This window comes from Corvus moneduloides, chromosome 1, assembly GCF_009650955.1.
Source record: "Corvus moneduloides isolate bCorMon1 chromosome 1, bCorMon1.pri, whole genome shotgun sequence".
In the NCBI taxonomy this organism is placed as follows: domain Eukaryota; kingdom Metazoa; phylum Chordata; class Aves; order Passeriformes; family Corvidae; genus Corvus; species Corvus moneduloides.
This window is the reverse complement of record NC_045476.1, coordinates 64,191,642-64,212,579: the sequence shown is the minus strand read 5'-3', so window position 1 is coordinate 64,212,579 and position 20,938 is coordinate 64,191,642. Positions and strand designations below refer to the sequence as shown.

General features: G+C 38.9%; 1 protein-coding gene across 2 annotated transcripts; it reads left to right on the top strand.

Moving 5' to 3' along the window:
- The first annotated feature begins 53 nt into the window (after positions 1–53).
- CROT (carnitine O-octanoyltransferase) lies at positions 54–15,991 on the top strand. Of its 2 annotated transcripts, XM_032113109.1 has the most exons (17): positions 55–138; positions 700–904; positions 3,588–3,712; positions 4,656–4,837; positions 5,014–5,138; positions 5,716–5,824; positions 7,333–7,426; positions 7,520–7,645; positions 8,088–8,189; positions 8,839–8,922; positions 9,026–9,133; positions 9,381–9,511; positions 10,828–10,951; positions 12,792–12,870; positions 13,593–13,686; positions 13,874–13,993; positions 15,053–15,991. In XM_032113109.1, exons 2-17 carry the CDS (start codon positions 790–792, stop codon positions 15,171–15,173), a joined length of 1,839 nt encoding a protein of 612 aa, XP_031969000.1. In that variant the 5' UTR covers positions 55–138; positions 700–789; the 3' UTR covers positions 15,174–15,991. The 2 variants fall into 2 exon arrangements, 1 of the variants encoding a protein (XP_031969000.1); XR_004240956.1 differs by lacking the exons at positions 10,828–10,951; positions 15,053–15,991 and having other exon boundaries at positions 54–138.
- The last annotated feature ends 4,947 nt before the right edge of the window (positions 15,992–20,938 follow it).

Genomic DNA, 20,938 nt, shown 5'->3' with positions numbered 1-20,938 from the left:
AGGGGATGGCGAGGCCGCTCCCCTCCCACCTCCCCGGCCGCCCCGCCCCGCGCGGCTTCCGGACCCGCTGGGAAGTGGGGCAGAGGCGAAGGCGGCGGCCGGGGCTGTGGGCCGGGATCCGGGATCGGCGGGGCCGGGGTGAGCGGTGGCCCCCGCCGGCCTCATTCCTCGGGGGTGCGCGGCGGCGGGGCAGAGGGGTGGGCTCGGCTGGGCTGTTTCCTTACGCCCAGGCCCCGTTCGCCTGGGGCTCTCCGGGGCTTTCCTCGACGCAGGCCCTGAGCCGCTGTAAACCCTGCCGTGGTATCGAGGGCCCCGCGCCCGGCCCGGCCCGTCTCGGCTCCGCCCGGGGAGCGCTGGGGTCGGGGCACGGCCGGGGCTTGGGCGGGGGCCTTGAGGGGGTCTGCGGGGGAGGTCGAGGAAGGACCGCCAGCCGGGCTGGGATGTGATTCCCCCTTCCCCAGATATCCTCTGGTCTCGGGCGGGTGTCCCGGGGCTGACTGGCTTCTCCTTGGGAAAGAAAGCCACAGTCGTGGCGCTGGATAATCGCGACATGCTGGAGAAAGCATCAGTAGCCGCCTGGTCATCGTTTCCTCCTGTTGTGTGTGTGCCTCTCGTGGCTGCAAGCCAACAAGAAACCCTCGGTCCGTGCTTCGTCGGGGAACGTTCCCTGATATCTGTCTTTTACCGTGTAAATGGCAGGAGGACGGAGCAGGGGAGAGAACAGTGTGGGGGGATTCGTCATCGAACGTGGGCTTCGTGAATAGCCTGGTTGTGCTGCAGACCTGCAATATGGAAAAGCAAGTGCTTGAATCCTCAGAGGAGCGAACGTTTCAGTACCAAGATTCTCTGCCTTCCCTGCCAGTACCTCCTCTTGATGAATCTTTGAGTAAATATCTTGATGCAGGTAATGACTTAATGTTGTAATGGTAGTGTGTCGTGTGCTGTTGTAACCAGGCTAATCTGAAGATGTTTGAAGAAGTGATTGTAGAGACAGCTTGTATTGTAATTGGGGCGTGGCACACAGACAAATATAGAGTGCCAAACGTCGTTTTCAGGCTCAAAACTGGAAATTAAGTGCCCAGTGCAACCTGAGTAAGTTTCCTTTTTATCCCTAATTACCTTTCTTCAAGGGAATTTGGCGTGTGAGAAGGTTAAGTTTTTGGTTTGAGAGTGGAATTTTTTTTTTTTTTACTTTTTTTTTTCCTCTCCAATAAAAAGCTGGTCTGATAAAAGATACTTCACCTACAAATTTTGTTCTGCATAACTGCTTGTTCGTAACTGTGTTTGCCCAGGATCTTTTTTAAAAAACAGTTATTTAAAACTTTTCATACTTAATATTGGTGCGAAAGAACATTTATTAACTACACAGTACTAGGAAAAAGCAGTGGTGAGCATTTTCACATTAATTAGCTTGGATAATTTCTGCCTTGACATGTTGACTAATCTAAGGAAGATCACAGAAAAGTTTTGAAAACAACATCAGTGCATGTGTGTCTAGCTTTGTTTATAAAGCAGAAATGACTGGTTAGTTCTTTATTATATATTGGGAATGATAAAAATACATTATGAAGTGTCTTGAGATTACTTTTCTTTATTTCTTCAATAATTTTCAGAACTCTTGAGACATGGAGCTTTTTCTGAAACATCTGCTTTGTATCTTACTATCTTACAGGTATTACACAAATGGTAACAGAGTTGAAGTACTTTCCTTAGCAGAAACATACCACACCAAATTTTCCCTTTCCCAAAATGGACTTCCTTAAGTTTACTCTGAGTTCCCATTTACTCTGAGTTCCTGTTTATTCTGAGTACTGGAAATGGCCTGCTTTGGTGTTCTTACATCGTTGCTTTTTGATGCAGAATGTTCAAGTGGTGCGTTTAGAGCAAAAATGTTGTGTGTGTATGTGTGTCTAAAATAATAAATTTTCTTTTTGCTGTAATGCAGATTAACTAAAGTTGTGCTGCAAAAGTAGAACCTGCGATAACAAAATTGCTGTTTAGTTTTGTAAAGTCATCTGTCTCTCCAGGTTAATAAATAACTCTCTCATGGAGTGAGAAAATCTGACAGTGAATTTGTTCGCTCGTTTTCTGATTCTGATCTGTTTTCATGAATACCTTATCACGTCCCTTTCTTCTTCATGCTGAAGTTAGTTGCTGCTTATTATTCCACGTACAAAATCATTCTATAATTTTGATCACTGTTGCTCTTGTTTAGTTTCACTGGTGGTGGAGAAAAGTTAGCCCAGCATTTGCCACAGTCGTTCCTTGTACGAATAATTCAAAGTCAAAGTGTGCAGGGCACAGTTCTAGATGTAGCTCTGTGAATTTCATTGCTTAAGCTTGTCATTTTAGTCTGTAAATGTGAGTGAAGGAAAGGAGAGGCTTCTGAAGAACAATTCAGAACCTCCAAAGGATTCGTCATAGAGGCTTTAAATCAGTCCTGGGAAGCTGTCTTTCATTTGTTGGAGGAGAACTCCAGGCACTTGACATTAGTCAGGGCGTGGGCTGGTAAAGCACTTGTTTGTTTAAAGCCAGCCAACTAGAAAAGCTGGACAAAGTATGTGTCTGAATATGCCTTATTTAAGGCTTTAGAGTAGCTAGCTCTTCTTTAAAGAGTAACCCTGTTTTGAAAGTAAGCCTTGAGCAGAGAAGGTGGCCATAGCCGTGTTATTTAGCCTTCCAGCCCAGAGGTTGAGATTCAGAAACATGAACTCAACATGAAAGTATGAAAACCCAAAGTTCCAGCTTCCCAGAGCTTATTGGGTAGGCATTGAATTACCAAAAACACACCTCACACACAACCCTCCATTCTGTTTCCCACTGACTTCACAATCTAAGTATAAATATACCAGAAAATACATTATACACTAGGTGAGTATAGGATAAAAATGAGATGTGCCTGTATGGAAAATGACATCAGCAGTGCCTGTTTCTGACCATAGATTTCATGGTAAAAAGTCTTTAAGGAGTGTTTAGATTAAAATAATGACTAGTTTTGCAGATATTTATGGAGGACTTTGGCCTATAATGCACGTGATCTGAGAGAAATCCAAGTGGATTAAAACCAGAAAAACTGTCTAGCAGTAACTGCATTTGCCGTCAAAGGTGGATATAACACAGGGACAGTGAGTGAAAATTGATGGGCAAGTTGCTGGTAGACCATGAATGGACTAGAAAATACAGGCAAGTAGCTTTCAGTTGGTGCAGTGGGGTGGCAGACATGTATGGCTCAATGTGTTAATTTACAAACAAAGTTTCTGTAAATTTAATTGCTTGGTAGAACTCCGTGGTATTTCCAGCTACAGATGTAAATATATTTGATTTAATTATCTGTTAGGTATTTCCCGTTTTCAGCAATTACTTTAGTCTGCTAGCATCTGTATTTGTTTAAAAGTATGCATTTATGTTTTACTAGAGCATACTGATTTATTTGCAGGTTTTTAACAGGTGTTTAAAAGGTGTTTCCCTTCAAATACTTGTTTTAGAAAAGTTAATTCTCATCCACTCCCTTGCCTGTGAATATCTGAATCTTGGACTAAATGTTAGTATACAGTTGTCTTTAAAATAAAAACATTTTCTTTTTACAGTGAAGCCATTTCTAAATCAAGAAGAATATCAAAGAACCGAGAATATAGTTAAAAAATTTGAAAATGGCATTGGTAAAGAGTTGCATCAGAAATTACTGGAAAGAGCTAAAATGAGAAGGAATTGGGTATGTATTTAGATATGTAAGAAATCATAATTCAGTGTGAGAAACTTTTAATTCAACTTGTGGAAATTCAGTTATTCAGGATATAACTCAAGGAGTCATTTCACTTTTTTAAATCCTAGGATCTTCCTTACATCTGCCACTTGGCCTGTGGATATGAATTCACTTACATATGTGTCATTTGTTTTTTTCAAAGCTGAGTGGCTAAGAGAGCTCACTAATTGAAATTTAAATTTACCATTTATCTACCAGCTTTTGCATGCTTTGTCTGTCAGTATCTCCTTCTGTGACATCTGTCCCTTCTCTCTTCACCCTGGCAAAAAACCAAAAAACAAAACAAAAAAACCCCAACAAAACCAACCCTGGAATTCAGAGTTTGGTTTCTCTCTTTTTCTTCCCAGAAGGAAGCTATGTGGTAGCATTTTAAAGTTGCCTTTCAACAGAGAAAGAGATATGAGGAAGGTCATTACCAAGGGGAGTTCATGAGGGCTTTCTAAATCCTAACATGACGCAGTCCAAACTGGGGATTTTCAGATGGTGGCAGAAAATGTACATTAAGAACTAACTGTCTGTCTCAGATCCCTTCTCAACACAAGTCTAGTTTCCTTCTCATGGAGTAATCTGTGATTTTCGCAGCTGCCACAACTGACGTCTGCAAGAGTTTAAGATGAGGAATATCAGGGAAGAAATATCATAATTTACAGTTTAATATTCTTAAGCAGCATTGAATTTTATTTCAAACTTGAAAATAGAAGAGCTAAATGTGTCAATATCTTCAGCAGTTAGTTTCGAACCACTGTCCTGCCTTGTGTTATACATGAACTACTATTCAGAGTATTAAAAAAAAAAAAAAAAAGTAAAAAGAGCAGGCAGTTGAACAGACAGGTGATTATTAAAGAATTAATGAATAACAATAAGTTCTGATGTTAAACATTTTTCATTTCAGCTGGAGGACTGGTGGCTGAATGTGGCTTATCTTGATCTTCGCATCTCAACACAAATACACTGTAATATGGGAGGCCCTGGTCCCTATATTGAACACTGCTGGCCACCAAAAGAGGGCACTCAGATAGACAGAGCATGTGTAAATATATGGCACACCGTGAAATACTGGGATTTGTTGCGAGCGTAAGGCTTTAATAATTGATCCTAAATATTGATGGTCTTTGTATCCCTTAATTGTGTATGTATGTTTATGTTCATTGGCATGTATTCTTTGCAGTAATAGACAGGTTTGTCTTACCTTGATTTAATTCCATCATTGTAATTTCTCTTGCTTAATGTTGCTGTATTTATTACTACAGAGAGAAGGTTGCTGTAGAGAGGTCTGGGAATACTGTTCTGGACATGAACCAATTTCGGATGCTCTTCTGCACTTGCAAAATTCCTGGAATTACTAGAGACTCGATTGGCACTTACTTTAAAACTGGTAAACAAATGAAAATTGGGGGTTAATACAAGCAAATGATTTTTATTAATGTGCTAAAGGAATGGTCAGTTTAACCATAACATAGTTACTTTCTGGAGCACTAAATCAGGTACTGGTTGTTGAGTGTTTATATAATGAAGCAAAGAAGGTATCTCACCTAGAAATGCCCTTTTTGGTGCAATATTTAGTCCTTACCAAATAAGAGTAAAAGAAAGCTCTGCTTCAAATAGTGTATTACCAGCCTGATGCATATAATAAGCATGCCAGCGTTAAGAATTGATGAAAGACAAATTATGTGTGTTACAAGTGTGTGTGGATTCAGCAAGGAACACTCATTTCAGCAGAGGGAGTTCCTGCCTACAAGAGACACAAATAAATTAAATTTGCTACTACATAATGACAACAACTTGAAGTAATTTGTAACACGGAAAGTTATATGTGACTTCTGTTGGTTTTTAGATGTCTTCAGGTTTGCAGAATTGAACAAAAAAAGGTCTGTAGAACTTGCTGAGTTTTTCTGTATCTGTCACTTTATCCCCAAGGTTGGATTTTCCTTTATCACTGTTTTTCATTTCAGAGGCTGAAGGTGAATGCCCATCTCACTTGATCGTCCTGTGTCGAGGTCGGGTGTTTGCATTTGATGCTGTACATGAAGGCAGCATACTGACTCCTCCGGAGATTTCCAGGTTTTGAAAACACTTATGTTAAATTAGCTGTGCTATTTAAGCTACACACAAAAGAGGCTTTTTTCCCCCATTCCCTTCACCCCAAAGAATTAGGTGTCAGAGAGGCTACAGCTTCTCCTTTAATTGAAGGTTCAGATTTGAGTAAATTCTTGTTGAGTGGATGGCAACTTCTTTCCATATACTATTGTAATGCATCTGTAGAGCATCATACAAAAGGGCTGAAAGAAGATATTTCAGTAGGAAACATCATTTTTTTGAACTTTCTTTACGTGGAGTTAGTAGGGTTATAACTGTCGTCATTCCATCCAGGTACAATCCTCATTGATAATTGTCTCATTGCTACTTAATCATTATCAAAGTTGAAGCACTCTCATGTGTTGAACTCTTCTATCACATACACAAGTAGTTTCAGCATAAGTCTCTTGTGACTGATTTGGGATCTATATGCATCTCCTTACTAAAGAAGAGTTGTTAATTTTGCTACGGAATAATTTAATGCATTTGTCAAAGTGCTGCTTATAGTGCACAACAGAAAACTTGTGATTAAAACTGGCAAAAAGTAGATGGCCAAATTCCTCAGGCAAGACAAGAACTAATTGAAGCTAAAAATCACTGTTTAAAAATAGTGTGGTACTTTATTACTTAATATTTTAACGTATGCATTTCTAATTTTGGTAGTTGTACCTGTTAAGTCAAGCCAGTAACAAAGAAATGAACACTTGGAGTACAGACAAAGCCTTCTAAATCTATTGTCTATAGGAAGAGCAGGTTGAGTGTGGTTTGGTGGGTTTTTTTTCCTTTGGCTTTATTTTTATAACCCCATGATGGTTGCCTTACATTTTTGATACTATGTAACTAATGATCAGTAGTGAAATTTAATAGGCAAGAGTGCCAGAACAAAGAACAAGACAGATTAAGTGCCTGTAATTTGTGGAGTTTCTTTAACATCAAGAACAGCATATGAAAAACCGAACTTGCAAACTAAAAATTGCCCCTCTGTTAATTGTTATTCCAAAGGAAAAAGTAGGAAGAGAATTGCTCTTGAGTAGTTCAGACTCTACATTCAGGATGTACTACTGTAGCTAGTGTTCTGCTTTAAATTTAAGGGTTTGTCTTGAGGGGAAGGTTTGTCCGGTATGTGATTAGTCGCTGTAAAAGCTGTAAAGCTGCAGTACTGCAGATGACTGCTGCTCTGAAAAGTCTCAACCTGCACTGTTGAAGTCTTAAATCTAGTTTCAAATTAAGTGTGTAATAACGCTTTAGCATGACAATTGTTTATATGTGAGTTTGTGCTGGGCTCGAAGGTGCTGAGTGACTGAAAACTGAGCTAGTCTTCAATTGTCCTTAGAATCTGGGGGAGCTGATTCATGCTTCCTGAAAATTCACATTGGCTTGTGAATGTTGAACCAAAATTCCAGCTTTGCAATAAAGAGACAGAGACACAAGGTGACTTTTACCTTCTTTCCATCTGTTCTTTGTTAACTTCAGTTTTTGAAATCTTCTTAAAGGCAACTTACATATGTACAGAAGAGATGCCATAGTGAACCAGATGGACCAGGACTGGCAGCCCTAACAAGCAATGAAAGGACCAAATGGGCAGAGGTAGGAGTACTTCAACAGCTGGTTCCTGAAAAAAGCATTGTGATCACTGGAAAAACATTATTTCACTTAGCTTTGTCTTTTTATGCCTTGTAGCTCCGGGAATATTTGATTTATCTTGATCCAAAGAACTTAACTCTTCTGGAAAAAATTCAGAGAAGTTTGTTTGTGGTCTGCCTTGATGACTCTAGCCCCCATTCAACTCCTGAGGACTACACCGAGGTAGCTAAGAATTTCTGATAATTCATACCTGATCATCTTTACATAAAAATTTCTCCTGCATATATATGGAGCAGTAGCACCTCTTGCTCTTTCAGAACAGTAAAAATGAAGCAGATAAATACGCAAAAAATGTGCTTTTTTGATCCATAGGAAAACTTAAATAGTTTTAATCGTTAGGACATTGGAAGTGGGAATGGCTGAAATCTACCTTCATAACTTTTTAGCCCTCTATCTTTCAGGGTCTTCAAAAACATAGTCATTAACTTTTTATCCCCCTTCTAGTTAATAACTTGGCCTTATAATCGTGTTTCATCTTGAACTGGATGAAGATGTCATCTGTCAGGGAGGTCTTGCCATCTTAATGTAGACTAGGTTTAGCTTACAAAGATTGGCAGTGTTCTCGGTGTTTTTTAGAGTTCACAGTGTGTTTCTTCTGCTTTAGCTTACAAGGCTGGGGCTAACAGGTGATCCGACTGTGCGCTGGGGAGATAAATCCTACAACAGCATATTCTTTTCCAATGGAACCTGTAGTGCATTCTGTGACGTAAGTTAAATTTTTTTCCATCTTCTGAGTATTTAGTTACTGAATTTCCCCCTTTGGAGTAAGTGCTTAATGTGTTACTCTTTAGTATAGCATTGTTTACCTGGCACCTGATTTGGTAAGTTTCCAAAAGCAGTCTGCTTTCTCACTGTTTGATACTACACCATACATGAATTAACAACAGGATCTGAAGTCATAATCTTATTTCTGAAAGTATTTAATGAGGAGCTCCAAAGAAAAAAATAATACAATGCACAAGAAGGCTTAAAATTAACTCTTTGTTTGATATATCCATTTGAACAGCTATTTTTTTTAACTTACATTATTTTAAACTTTTGTTGTTGTTGTTTTTTAAACTTTTTTTTTCCTGTGCATGCATATTGCATGGCCAGAAGGGCTTGTATTTTTCCTTAAACGTGCCTTTTTGTGGCAGTTGTACATTGTGCCTCCCTGTCCAGCTGCAGAACAGTCAAAATGGTGGGTGGACTTTAAGTAGTTCTTTATGTATTGTAGAACTATAGAACAAGTCCAACACTGTGCAGTAAATCTGTTGGTCTGCAGGAAAAAGAATGGGATAGGGAAAAAAGCAGAACAGTTTGATCTTCTTGCTGTTGTGCAAAATAATGTAATATCTTCTCTTATCTGATTCTAGCATTCTCCTTTTGATGCCATGGCTTTAATTACCATGTTATCTTATGCCGAAAAGAAGATTATTGAAAATGAGGGAAAATGGAAGGTATCTGTCCTTTATAAACTTTCAAGCTTATCTGTTAATGTGTCTTTTCTCATGGATAACATTTTCTGATTTTGTGTCTTTCTTTCTGTCTTCCTCTTCCCAGGGGTCAGATAATGTGAGGGATATTCCATGGCCAGAGGAACTTGTATTCACAGTGGATCCAAAAATTATAAATGAAATTGGACGTACTAAAGAATTGTATTACAAGAAGGTAAAATTTGTTCCTGGTTCTCTTAGTTGTTACTGATACTATTTTTTTTTCATTCTATTTGCATGTTTTTAGTTGGTCTTTTTTCATGCTGGAGAACAGGAATGAGTATGTTACTGATTAATTGTTGAATTTAACACCATGGTTAAATTTGTAACATTGTTGGTGCATGTTGAGTGTGTTTTCTTTGCAGTGGACCAAGTTGTGATATTTCTTGACTTCTGTTGTTTTACCTCCTTTGGTATGACAGGTATCTGACTTGCAGCTGGTGTCTTATGCCTTCACATCCTTTGGCAAAGCATTGATTAGAAAAAGTAAACTTCATCCTGATACATTTGTGCAGCTTGCCCTTCAGCTTGCTTATTACAAATGCCATGGACGGTAAGAAAATACCAGATTAGGAATAAAAAACTAGTTTCTTGAGTAGAGGGGTGCAGTGGCTTTGCAGTGTTAATATGTAATTTGCTATTGGGATGTAAGAATGAGGAACTAAGGGGGTTTTACAGTAGCAGTTGTACAGGGCCATACTTGCTTCAGAAGAACTGTGTACTTGTGCCCGTAGGGATAATACATGTAACATATTGTGGAATGGATGGCAGAACACAGTCCTTGAAAACTTGAATTCGGGCTGTACAAGCGAAACACTCGGGCAAACACCAAATCCACAGTGGGTCAGGATTCTCTAATGTCAAATAGTTGCTCAAATATAGAAGAGAGTTTTGTCTGTAGCATGCAATAGCCATCAGTAAAATGTTGAGTCTTCCAAGCCTGTAAAAGGCCTCACAAACTTCAGTGTCTCACTTTCTCTGGCAATACTGGAGGTGAAGGTTTGGGCAAAATAATAGAGATAGAGATAGTGACCCTTCAAATGCCTGCCTCTGCATTTTTGGATGTGGCATTTAATTTTGTATTACCAATTAAAAGGTGTCATTTTTCCTGTTATTGATGTTCCCAATTTTTTTGCTAACTAGCGCTCATTATGGCTTGTGTAAGTCATTACTGACCAGCGGAGTATTGCTTGCTTCAGAAGGAGGAGGGTTTCATCATAGGAGTGTGATGTTTAGTCACTGGTGAGGTGTGGCCCATCATAACAATGGTTGGTAACTCTTGGTTCGCTGAACATCAGGACCAATAAATTATCTGACTAAAATAGCCTTGGTCTGTTGTAAACGCGCAAGTGTGTTTCATGTAGGTTATATATTAAGTGGTAGACTGTCATAGAGCTGGAGTTGCTCCCTGTGAAAGCTGGATGGCTGTCAGTATGCAGCAGAGAAGGTTTTGACCTTTTCCCTCTAAATTCTTCAGAACACATTGCTTATTTCGAATGTGTCTCTTAATTTTTGAGGGTTTGGATGGTGTAGGTGGAATTATGTAGTGAAACTGAAGCTTGTGTAATTTCAGCTATTTTTGCTAGAGGCTGGTGGATCTGTAGTCTACAGAAAATATTCATGGCAATGCAGTCTTTTCAAGGTATTATTATAGTACTGGGACTTTTTTTCAGTCATCTGTCACATAAAAGCACATAGAGTTGCTTTGTGGCTCTTTTTCAGACACGTAACTTAAAGAAAATTAATGGGTTTCTGGTACTTGTAACTGAGCTAGATGTGCAAGATCTTTTGCAGGACTTTTTTAGTCCTTGAGAGAGCAAATAGTTTTGTTAAGTTAATGAGACACTCTTCCCTAATTTTTATTCTTAGTCCAGGCTGCTGTTACGAAACTGCCATGACCAGGCGTTTCTATCATGGCCGCACAGAGACCATAAGACCATGTACTGTGGAAGCAGTGGAATGGTGCAAGTCCATGCTGGATCCCTCTGAGAGTGTAAATACAGAAATGCTACTTTCATCATTAAGTATTAGAAAGCCTGTCATTTGAACCGCTTCAAACTCGTTTCTCTGTTGTCTCACTGATGGGAGTTGATGCCTTTCCAGTGAGACAAATTTCAAATGTTGGGTTGCTTGAGCTCTGGTTCTGGTCGTAGTGACTGAGATATGCACATGTGTGGGCTTGCTTGATTTTCTGTGCTATTTACCTTTTGGGTTCAAGAGTGTAATTTTCTTTGAATTATATTCACCCTGATTTATTTCACACCTCAAAAAGTTACTGGGTTGGGACCAAAGTATTCTGCTGCTGTTCTGTTGTTTTAATTTTCAAGTGAAATCAGGAAATATTTATGTAAGAGTTGCATCTGAGAGCAAGATTGAAATCTGTTTGTGTGCTAGTGGTAACAGGGATGTATTCCAGAGTTTGAGTAGCTGAACCAGAGACCTTTTCTTTTCCCAGCAACTACCCTCTGGTGCTTGGCTGGCAAAGCAGGTCATGCCTGCTTGCCAAGCAAGAGCTCTACAAAAGCTCTTTCTGTTGTCCTCACTGCACGTTTCTCAGAGCCTGAGCAATTAAGCAAGGAGAGGGTTTTTGAGACAAAGGGCAACATAGCTTCAGAAAAATCAATATTATAAATGCATCTGAAAAACACAGAGGAAAACAGCTGTGAGAAAGCATGTGTGATTGATTATTCTAGCCTTGAAGAGTACATTTTCCTGGTCTTCGCTGGCTTCTTTTGGCATGTAGTGCAGTTTTAAAACTCCGTTTTCTGGCTGTCTTCCAAACCTGCTTTCCTATTCCAAATATGGATTCCTATTACCTCCCTGCTCCTCAGTTACCTTCTAACCAATTATCGGGCTTCTGTGGTTACTACTGCTACTACTACTAGTGTGTAACTTCCAACACTAACTGTAGCCTTTTTCTCTTTGTAATGTTAAATAGCATCTCCAAATATCTCCCTATTGTTGTTTTGGGGTTTTTTTTGGTACCATCACCTGGAGCTTTAAAAATCTGTTCTATAGTATTGAAATTAACATGCTTAAAAGTCTGCCTTTATGTAATTTTTAGTACCTTAAAGTCAAGATGCTTTGGAAACAATCCTTTTATCTTAAATTTTCTTTTGCCCCTTGTCAGCTTGGTAGCTTGATTTTTATCCAAATTGAGTAGCTGCTGTCCTTGTTTCGCATTCTCTGCTGCAGTCTCATGTGTGGTGAATAAAAGGATAAAAAGCGCTTTTTAAGTAGTCAAAGAGCTATCAAGATCTAAGATCTTGGAAGTCATGATCTTGAGCATCTAGGACTGTTTCTCAAGGCCTCTTTTACAAAAACCATGTTATTTTATTCTCTCTGACTTATATAAGTTTTAATATAAACTTGAAAAAACACGATGTTGGGCAGATCACTGCAACCAGCAGTGAAAATTTGGGAATGCATCTAGTAGGAGCTAGTGACCTTCTAAATAAATTGTATTGTAGAAGGTTTTTGGGTTTGATCACTCTGGTTCACACAGGTTCCTTTCCATTGTTCCAGGTTATTTGGGAAAGAGGATGAGGTTTAGAATATTGTTCAGTTCGAAAGCAGTCTTGAGTAAGAGAACAGAAATACAGGAAACAAACAAGCACATTCTCCTGAAAAGGGAATCTGGACTTTGGAGAAAGGGTTTGAGAGAGGTTCTAATGTACCTTTCAAGTTCCTCCATTTTCTTCTATCTAAAATTGTTAGAAACTATGAAAGGGAAAAACCTGCTGATCTGTGATTGATGATGTGTTACTCATTTGGATTGGTTTTTCTTTTTCTTTCTTTTCTTTTTAAATCCTGTCTCCCCCCCTACTTTACAGACTTACCAACAGCTACAACTGATGCATAAGGCATTTGCAAAGCACAATAAAATGAGGAAAGAATGTGAGAATGGAAAAGGTACTCTGGGATAAAAATTTTCGGTTTTTTTCCTTGTGGGTGAAAAGGGAGTATCATTGTATGCTAGTATATTTTCTCTGTCTCCTTATTTTCAAACTGAATAAAAACTAAGTGAACTATGTTCACTTGGAATATTAATTCAGTTTTTTTCCCAGCTAAACATTACTTTGGAATACCTTCTGGTCAAATATGTGCTTGGCTGAAAAGTGAAAAAGGTAGTCTTTTAGGGCAGAGGAGAGATTGGGTGAGATTCTAACCCACCTGTGTTAGTGCTGTAAACTATTCTGTGCCTAAGAAAGAGTAGCTGGGAAATGAACCTGATGAACTTGATACTCTCTCCAGCCTACTTGGTGTGCTATCACAATTCAGGGCAGTCGTGGCCCTGAAAGCCTTTTCGCTGTGTTGACATAATTGCCCATGGGCCACTTTCACTGTGAGGAACTCTTCCTCCTTGACTGAAATGGGAGTTTTCTTGGGTTTTGTTCTCCGCAGGAGCTGTGCTGGGTCTCTGTTACTTAAATCATTTGCTTTTGAGCTCAGTGCTGCAAGTTGAAAGTGTTGAAGACCTCTTAGATCAAATAGTGGGAATGTTTTTGGATGCTACAGTATGATGCTGTTGTTCACCTGTCCTTCAGCTACTATTTGAGCTCTCAGCTATCCAGACCAGAAGAAGCAGAAGAGCAGCTGCTGTTAATGATTCAGTATTTGCATTTATTTGATAGGCTTTGATCGTCATCTTCTGGGTCTCCTGCTCATAGCACAGGAGCAAGGACTGCCAGTGCCAGAACTCTATGGGGATAAGGCCTTCACAGCCAGGTAATTCATATTCTTGTCCTGTGGGGAGTTGTGTCCCTCAACCCTTGATTGTATACCAAGGCCTTTTTTACATTGGCCTTGTGCGTGCTGATTTCTTGATCTCTACAACAAAATAACTGTTTTGTAAAACTCACTTTGTCTTAAATTGTCTTTAAAAGTGCTGCTTTTGTTTTGTGTTGTTTCGCAGTGGAGGAGGTGGGAATTTTGTCCTTTCAACTAGTCTGACTGGCTACACTAGGTTTAGTGGATCTGCACTCCCTATGGTACAACATGGCTATGGCTTTTTTTATTCAATTAGAGATGACAGGTAAGGATATAATTTCAATTTGGATATGGTTCTGCATTTGTCACAGAGGGAAAGGCGGCCAACAGCTAGAATGAAGAAAGGAAAATACCAAAGAAATATGGCTGAATGTGTCAGAAGAGGTTGAGAAGTGAGGTACATGAGAACAGAGGCATTGGCATTCTGGGAAAGCATGTGTGGGAGGCAGGATGAGTGGTGGAGGACAGGTGAGCACCAAGATACTGACAAGAAGCAGAAATAAAGAGTAGGGAAGGTGAAAGAAGGGAGCAGCAAAATGAGTTAACTTTAAAGTAGGCTGTCATTTCAGAGATTACTTGGAACATATAAAGGGGTTTTTTGGCTGAGCTAGAGCAGATGAGAGGACAGGTGAGCACACTGCCCATCGTTCTTGGCAGTGACACACATCTCGACTCAAACCAGACCTTTTTGACAAGGAGAGGCTAAAACATTTGGCTTCACTTCTCCAAAAATCATATGATTTGAAAAGATCCAACTTTGGCTTACTTCTTATGGACAAAAATTACTGCTTTTTAATGAAATCTAAAACTACTTTGGTTAGAATGTGTAGAGATAAATTGCTGTTTTAGGTGTAATTCAAATTATGTCTTCCTAAAGCTAAGCATGGGTTTGTGTGCCCATTCAAATCAGTTTGAGAATACAAGCCATTAATACTTTGATCTATGGCTGTCTTAAAATAAATAGAACTAAATCAAGATATACCTTTTATTAGATAAATAGAAAGAAGTACCTAAAACCTTAAACTAGTTGTAGAAAAAGAAGAAATATAATTCACTGCATTTTCAGATGTAAGCAGAAAAGTTGGTCACCGTGTATGTAGTAATGGGTATTTAAATCAGTGTGTCTGATTTCAAGATCTGTCAACATTATTGCTTACTGAAGGCACTAGGGATCAGAGTCCTTTTTTAATGTTGAGACTGTGTTTATGTGACAATCTACTTAAGAATTTATGTCAATAATTCCACATCTCAGGAAAATTTGTATGACTTTATCCTAGACCTTCACAATTAAGAGTGGTGATTTCACTGTTTTCTATATTGATAGGATCGTTACTACCTGTTCTTCTTGGAAATCCTGTCCAGAGACTGATGCAGAAGTGCTGTGCAGAACTCTGTTCCAGTGTTTTCATGCCATGCTGCAGTTAACAGTTACAGCTCAGCTGTAAGCTCAATAATGATGTAAGAGGCTTTGCAAGCTCACAAGTTACATGTAGTACTTAAAAATGAAATGCTACTCAAGAGTACTCTTACATTCAAGACATTTAATGATCTATGTGACATATACCTATTTTTATGAGATTTACTGTGGTAACAGTACCCATTTAAGAATAATGTAGCCATTTGCAACAGCAATGCAAGCAGTAGTACCTTACCTGTGTAGAACTATGCAATATTAAAATATGCCACAACAATGCAAACATACTTAGGGATGGGGTGTTGGAGTGGAGAATTGATGGGTGACTTGTATTTATGACCTTAGTAGTCATGTGTAGAATAGTTTGTAGTCTACTGATAGTGTTTATGGCAGTGGAGCACTTAACTGTGTACTTAAAAGTAACCACACTATCCTCTTATGTGATTATGCTTCCTATTCATAGTGGTTTATGAAACAGAAGGGCTGCCTCCATCAGGTTATGTGGTACTTTATAAGTTATCTTTCATTTTTTACTATCAGGATTATACCAAATAAATGCTGCATCCATGAACGGGGATGTTCCCACTACATTTGTAGTATGAGAGCACTACAGTTTGAAGTATTTCAAAAAAGAATTACTCAATAATAAAGACAGAAAGCAGCATGAGTTTCAAATTTCTCAGTTTTCATTCTCTAGTGAACTGTGAATACCTGCTGCTTTACACTAATAATGCACAATAAAAGTAAGCACTAAATACAGTTTGATATGGTTCTCAGGATTTTAATACTTGATTCCTCTGAGCAGCTTTGTATTTTCCTATTACAGAAATAAAATTTTCTAAAAATCAACTTTGTATTTATTGATTTATGGCTGGACTGTGTAACATTGTGTAGGAGCATTGTGAGAGAGATGATCTTGGAGACAGGTGAATTTGAAACAGAGATTTTGAAGTACTCGTTTCTTCTCTAGCTTTTAGAGTTTCAGAGGGATCAAATACTATTATTTATTTTACAGAAACAACTCAATTTTCAGCTAACATGGAACCAGTCTCTTTGCCCTCTGGAAGTTCTGTTGCATATTTTTTGTCCACAGTAGCAAGAATACTTCCCCTTTTTATTTCCTCCCTTAATACCTGACACTTCTCTACAGTCTAGGGTATGTTACACTGTGTCTTGTTGCCTCAAAAAATGGTCTCCTCATTTCAGCCTTTTGTTTCCTTGCCTTTACTGAGCTATCTGTATGTCTTGTCTCAGTTACATATGACAGGCATCCAATGTTTCATAGTTTGAGATCTTCCAAAACTCTGTATATACAGAGAAAGAATCCATCCCTGTTCTGCAGTGCTTATGATAACCCACCCTCTTTCTCAGAGGTAAATGACTTTCTGAAATCTCATGGGCAGTGAAGCCTGTGTCTTTATGATGCTGTGATTTCTGTGAGATAGATTAGGATTTTGGATCAAGCTATGCCTGATGATTTTTATTCTTTATTTTAATAAGTTCTCTCTGATAGTTACAACCTTTCACCTCCCTCAATTGTGATAAGGGCAGTTTGCTTTGAACATTCATTCAAAAAAGCCTGAAGTCTGAAGAAGGGTGTAATTTTGCATTTATTTGCATTTATTTTCCATACACCTACTCCTGCCTTTTTGAGGATTTCTGGGAACATAGAAACCCTGACAGAAATAAAGAAAAAGGGCAACTTTTTCAGAAAGTGAATCATTGAGAAAATGGCATTCAATCACCAGCATAAGCAGAATTTCCTGTTCAGCTGAAACAGTTTTGAGTCTTGCCTAGAGAAACTGAAGCCAGAAGTGTATCCAGGGAGAACAAATTTAAATTGTGTGAGTTGTTAGAGCTACTTGTTATGTGCTGTGGATGCATGAATGTGGTGTTAATTTCCTTGTTGTGTAAAGCATTTCATCTCCAGTGCCTCTGCCCTCAAAGCCTCTCCCTGTTTTTGTACCCTTCTTCATGAGCACAGGTGCTCTGTGCTGCAGAGCTGCTCTCCGTGCCTGGAGCTCTCCACCCAGTCCTTTGCTTTCAATTTGGCAAGCCAGTGAGGTTTTTTCAGGACTGCTGTGTACTCTTTAATTTGAGCAACGATGAATTTTGTGCTGGTGGAAGAGGGTTGGGCACTTAAAGCAAATGTACTTCAGTTATTTATTAGTTACGGGTTTTAAGGAAACTATTTATGGAATTGTACCAAAACCACGTGTAGTGAAACATCCTTAATAGTCTCATCTAAAAGACTGAACCTGCCATATAGCTGCACTTCAGCAGCTGGTACTGCTCACTCTCGTGCATTTCATGTCCCACTTTGAACACTGACCAGAGAATAGTAGATGCCTTTTTCAGTCCAGAACTGCTGCTGATTCTTTCTTTCTACAACCTTGCACTCTCAACCACAGCAATCTTGTCTGCATTTTGGATAGTGGAGAGGTGGTGAGCTATCATGGTGCATGTGTGACCTTTTCTGTCTTGAACTGACGCTTCCTGACAGTCTCCACAATGGAAAAACCAAAAGGTGAATTAAAAACGAATCCAGCTGCTGTTCCCACCTGTGGTGCTTCTAGTCTGTTACCTGTGATAGAGCAATGACAGAGGTGATGCTTCTATGGCCTTGGAGGTGAAAAACTTTATCCTGATGACTAGTTCAGATTCCTGTTTGTACATCTGGGATGGGGGACAGGAGACAGACAGTGCTCACCGTATTTTCACTTGCCCCAGAAGTCAGGTCAAGCAGACTTTTCCAGGGTCCCAGCCTGGCCTTTTTTTACTGCTTCAAGCAGATCTTAGTTGGTTAGTTTTAGGAACTGTCCCAAACAAATTGGCCTGTCTTATTTGACAAGTCATGCACTTTCTGACTCACTTTCAGCAACATGGAAAACTGCTCCAAGTCCCATTCATTGAATAATTACAACTTAATCCCCCAAAGCGTCCATACAATCAAATAACATGCTGGATAATTTTGTATTCCAGTTTTTAACCTCTAAGAAAGCATGTACTTGGTCTAAACACTTAACACCCACTCAGGACCTCAGTTTCTTGGTGTTTATGTTCATTTTAAAAAAGAATATTTCAATATATATATTTTTAAGAAGCATTCTGTAACTTGTATAGCACTTGCAAACTTTGTGCAGATAAAAGCTCAGGTTTTTTTTCCTGATTCAAAGTAACAACAATGCAAACATTTTCCTTGGCTGCTGAAGCAGTCTGTGTGTGGAAGCAGATATTCAACACCAGAAAAAAAATTATATGGGTATTTCTAGACATAATCCGATGGAGGACTGCAGTAGAAGTGTTTCTACATCCTGTTCAGAGCATAGTCACAACATTTGTGGATATGCTGCTATTAAATATATCCAATTAGACTGAATTATAGCAGTGAAGTGGAGACAGCACACATTTTCGCAATGAGAGTTTATTTTCCATTGGTCTTGTGTAAGCTGCCACGAGGATAATGCTATGGAGTTGTCTCGGCTGTGGGAGCCCAGTCACGAAACACTGAACGAGCCCACATCACCTGCAAAGGCCTTTGGAACTGCAGGGTAAACATATGTCCGCACTCAAAAGCAACCAGTCATTTGGAGCTTGCCTATAAAGAAATTACCTTTCATGGGCTATATTCTCAGCATGTTTTGAAAATCAAAATTTTTCCAAACTGCTAAAGGAGAAATTCCACACCCAATGCCATCTAAAACTCCTAAAGGAGAGCCACTGGCCATTCCTAAAAATGTAGAGACATTTTCCTGGCTTATACAGCAGTGTGGTATCTAATCCCTATTCATTTTATACCTTTGAAAATCTTCCTGTTTTGCACAGAAGAAAAACAGTAGAAGTTCTCAAAAATTATTAACTAAGCTAGGTACCTAACTGTGATTGAAAACTAGAGGAAGCTCATGCATTAATTTTCTTAATGCTCCCAAACATTAAGAGAATCTACTTCTAGCTAATTAATATCAACAGCAAGTCTTATATAAGCAACAGTTGGTTTAGCCTTGGTCAGGAATCTAGAAAATCAAAACTCAATATGTAAAGCATCTTGGTAATCAGTGTTATAAAGTATATTCATTAAGCACTAAATTCACTACAGCTCATAATTTAGTTTCAAAGTACTCATTTTGTGGGAGAAGAAAATTTAGAATTATCCACTAGATATGTGACTATATCACTAGATATGTCTAGAAAACCAGCCAGTATGCGGGACTGAAGCTCAATTCTTTCTCACTTTCTGTTACCCATGTCAGATTTGTACTCTGTGGAATCCCACTGCCTTCACAGAAGCTCCTCATAGTATCTGTACCACTCTGAATTGTTGCTCATGGATTGTACCAGGAGCTACTCGATTCATTAGGTAAGTGTATGACAAATTCTGCTGCTCATAAAGAAGGCATGAAATTCATTTGCTCTCTTTTAACTATGTCATTTCTGCACTTCCTTTCAATGAGCGTAGGTTTTTTTTACTTCTGGTGTGTGAAGATGGCATTTCTCCACAGGCAGTATTCCAGGAAGAACCTCGCTTTTAAAAAAAGTAGATTTCTACCTAGAGTTAAAAGTAGATGCTTGAGACTTATTTTCCTTCAAGTTTGCTTGATATACTGAGAGTAAAACATTTTGCTGAATTGCTATGGAAGGACATATGGTTTAAATACTGCCAGAAACTGGTGATCTGCAAAAAACTGTTTCAATGAATATAGTCTGCCAAAACCAGATATTCAGGTCATCGCTTAACTGTCATGTAACTCTTCTGACAAATACTCTCCAAGGAAGTTGGCATGAGATGATAATCACCTGTAAACACCATGGCTATGAAAAAACTTTGAAATATTTCAGTGCATTAGAATGCACTCAACAAGTTTACTAATTTGGCAAAACTTTGTGAATAATTAGAGGCAGTGTAATGAATTTTTTTTCTTTGTTACCTTATCATGTAAAGAAGAACACATTTCTTTTTTTTAACACATTTATTCTTTTAAAAATAAACTTTTCTAACTTCTTACTTTAATGTGTAATGGAACACATCTACGCTTGTGAATCATCAGCCCTTATTGTAAATGTAGAAAACAGCTTGGAAGCGAACATGGCTCAATCTCCAACTCAGTAAGAAGAAGGGAAAGCCTAGAAGTTCTAAGTACAGGAGCTAACCTCCAAAAACTTAACTCTACCCATGAAGTTAGTAAATCCTTCTTTCCACATCACTACTTCTACATAAGAAGTAAAATACATGCTTAGACAATCTACAAAAAAGAAACACAACAGACTAAGTACCATAGAATCACAGAATAATTAAGGTTGGAAAAGACCTCTAGGATCGTTGAGTTCAACCAAGTAATCAGCACTGCCATTTTCACCACTAAACCATGTCTTAGTCTCACATATCTACATGGTTTTTTGAACACTTTCAGGTTTGGTGACTCAACCACTACCCTTAGAAGCCTATTCCAATGCTCAACAGCCCTCTCAGTAAAGAAATCTTTCCTGATATCCAATCCAGTGGCCTTCTAGGATGGGGGGACCACATCAGTGGACAAGGGAAGGGCTACAGATGTCATTTATTTAGACTTCTGTAAAGCCTTTGACATGCAACCCCCCCCCGAACATTCTTCTCTGTAAATTGGAAAGACATGGATTTGATGAGAGGACCATTAAATGGATAAGAAATTGGTTGAGTGGACGCATCCAAGAGGGCAGTGATCAAGGGCTCAGACCTGATGGAAATCGAGAGACCAGTGGTGTCCCTCGGGGGTCTGTATTTGGACCAGTGTGATTTAATATCTTCATTAATGACACAGA

Coding starts and splice junctions, on each gene's coding strand:
- CROT (XM_032113109.1), top strand. CDS start 790: ATGGAAAAGCAAGTGCTTGAATCCTCAGAGGAGCGAACGTTTCAGTAC. Junction 12,871..13,592: donor AGAATGTGAGAATGGAAAAG/GTACTCTGGGAT, acceptor TTTATTTGATAG/GCTTTGATCGTCATCTTCTG. Junction 13,994..15,052: donor TATTCAATTAGAGATGACAG/GTAAGGATATAA, acceptor CTATATTGATAG/GATCGTTACTACCTGTTCTT.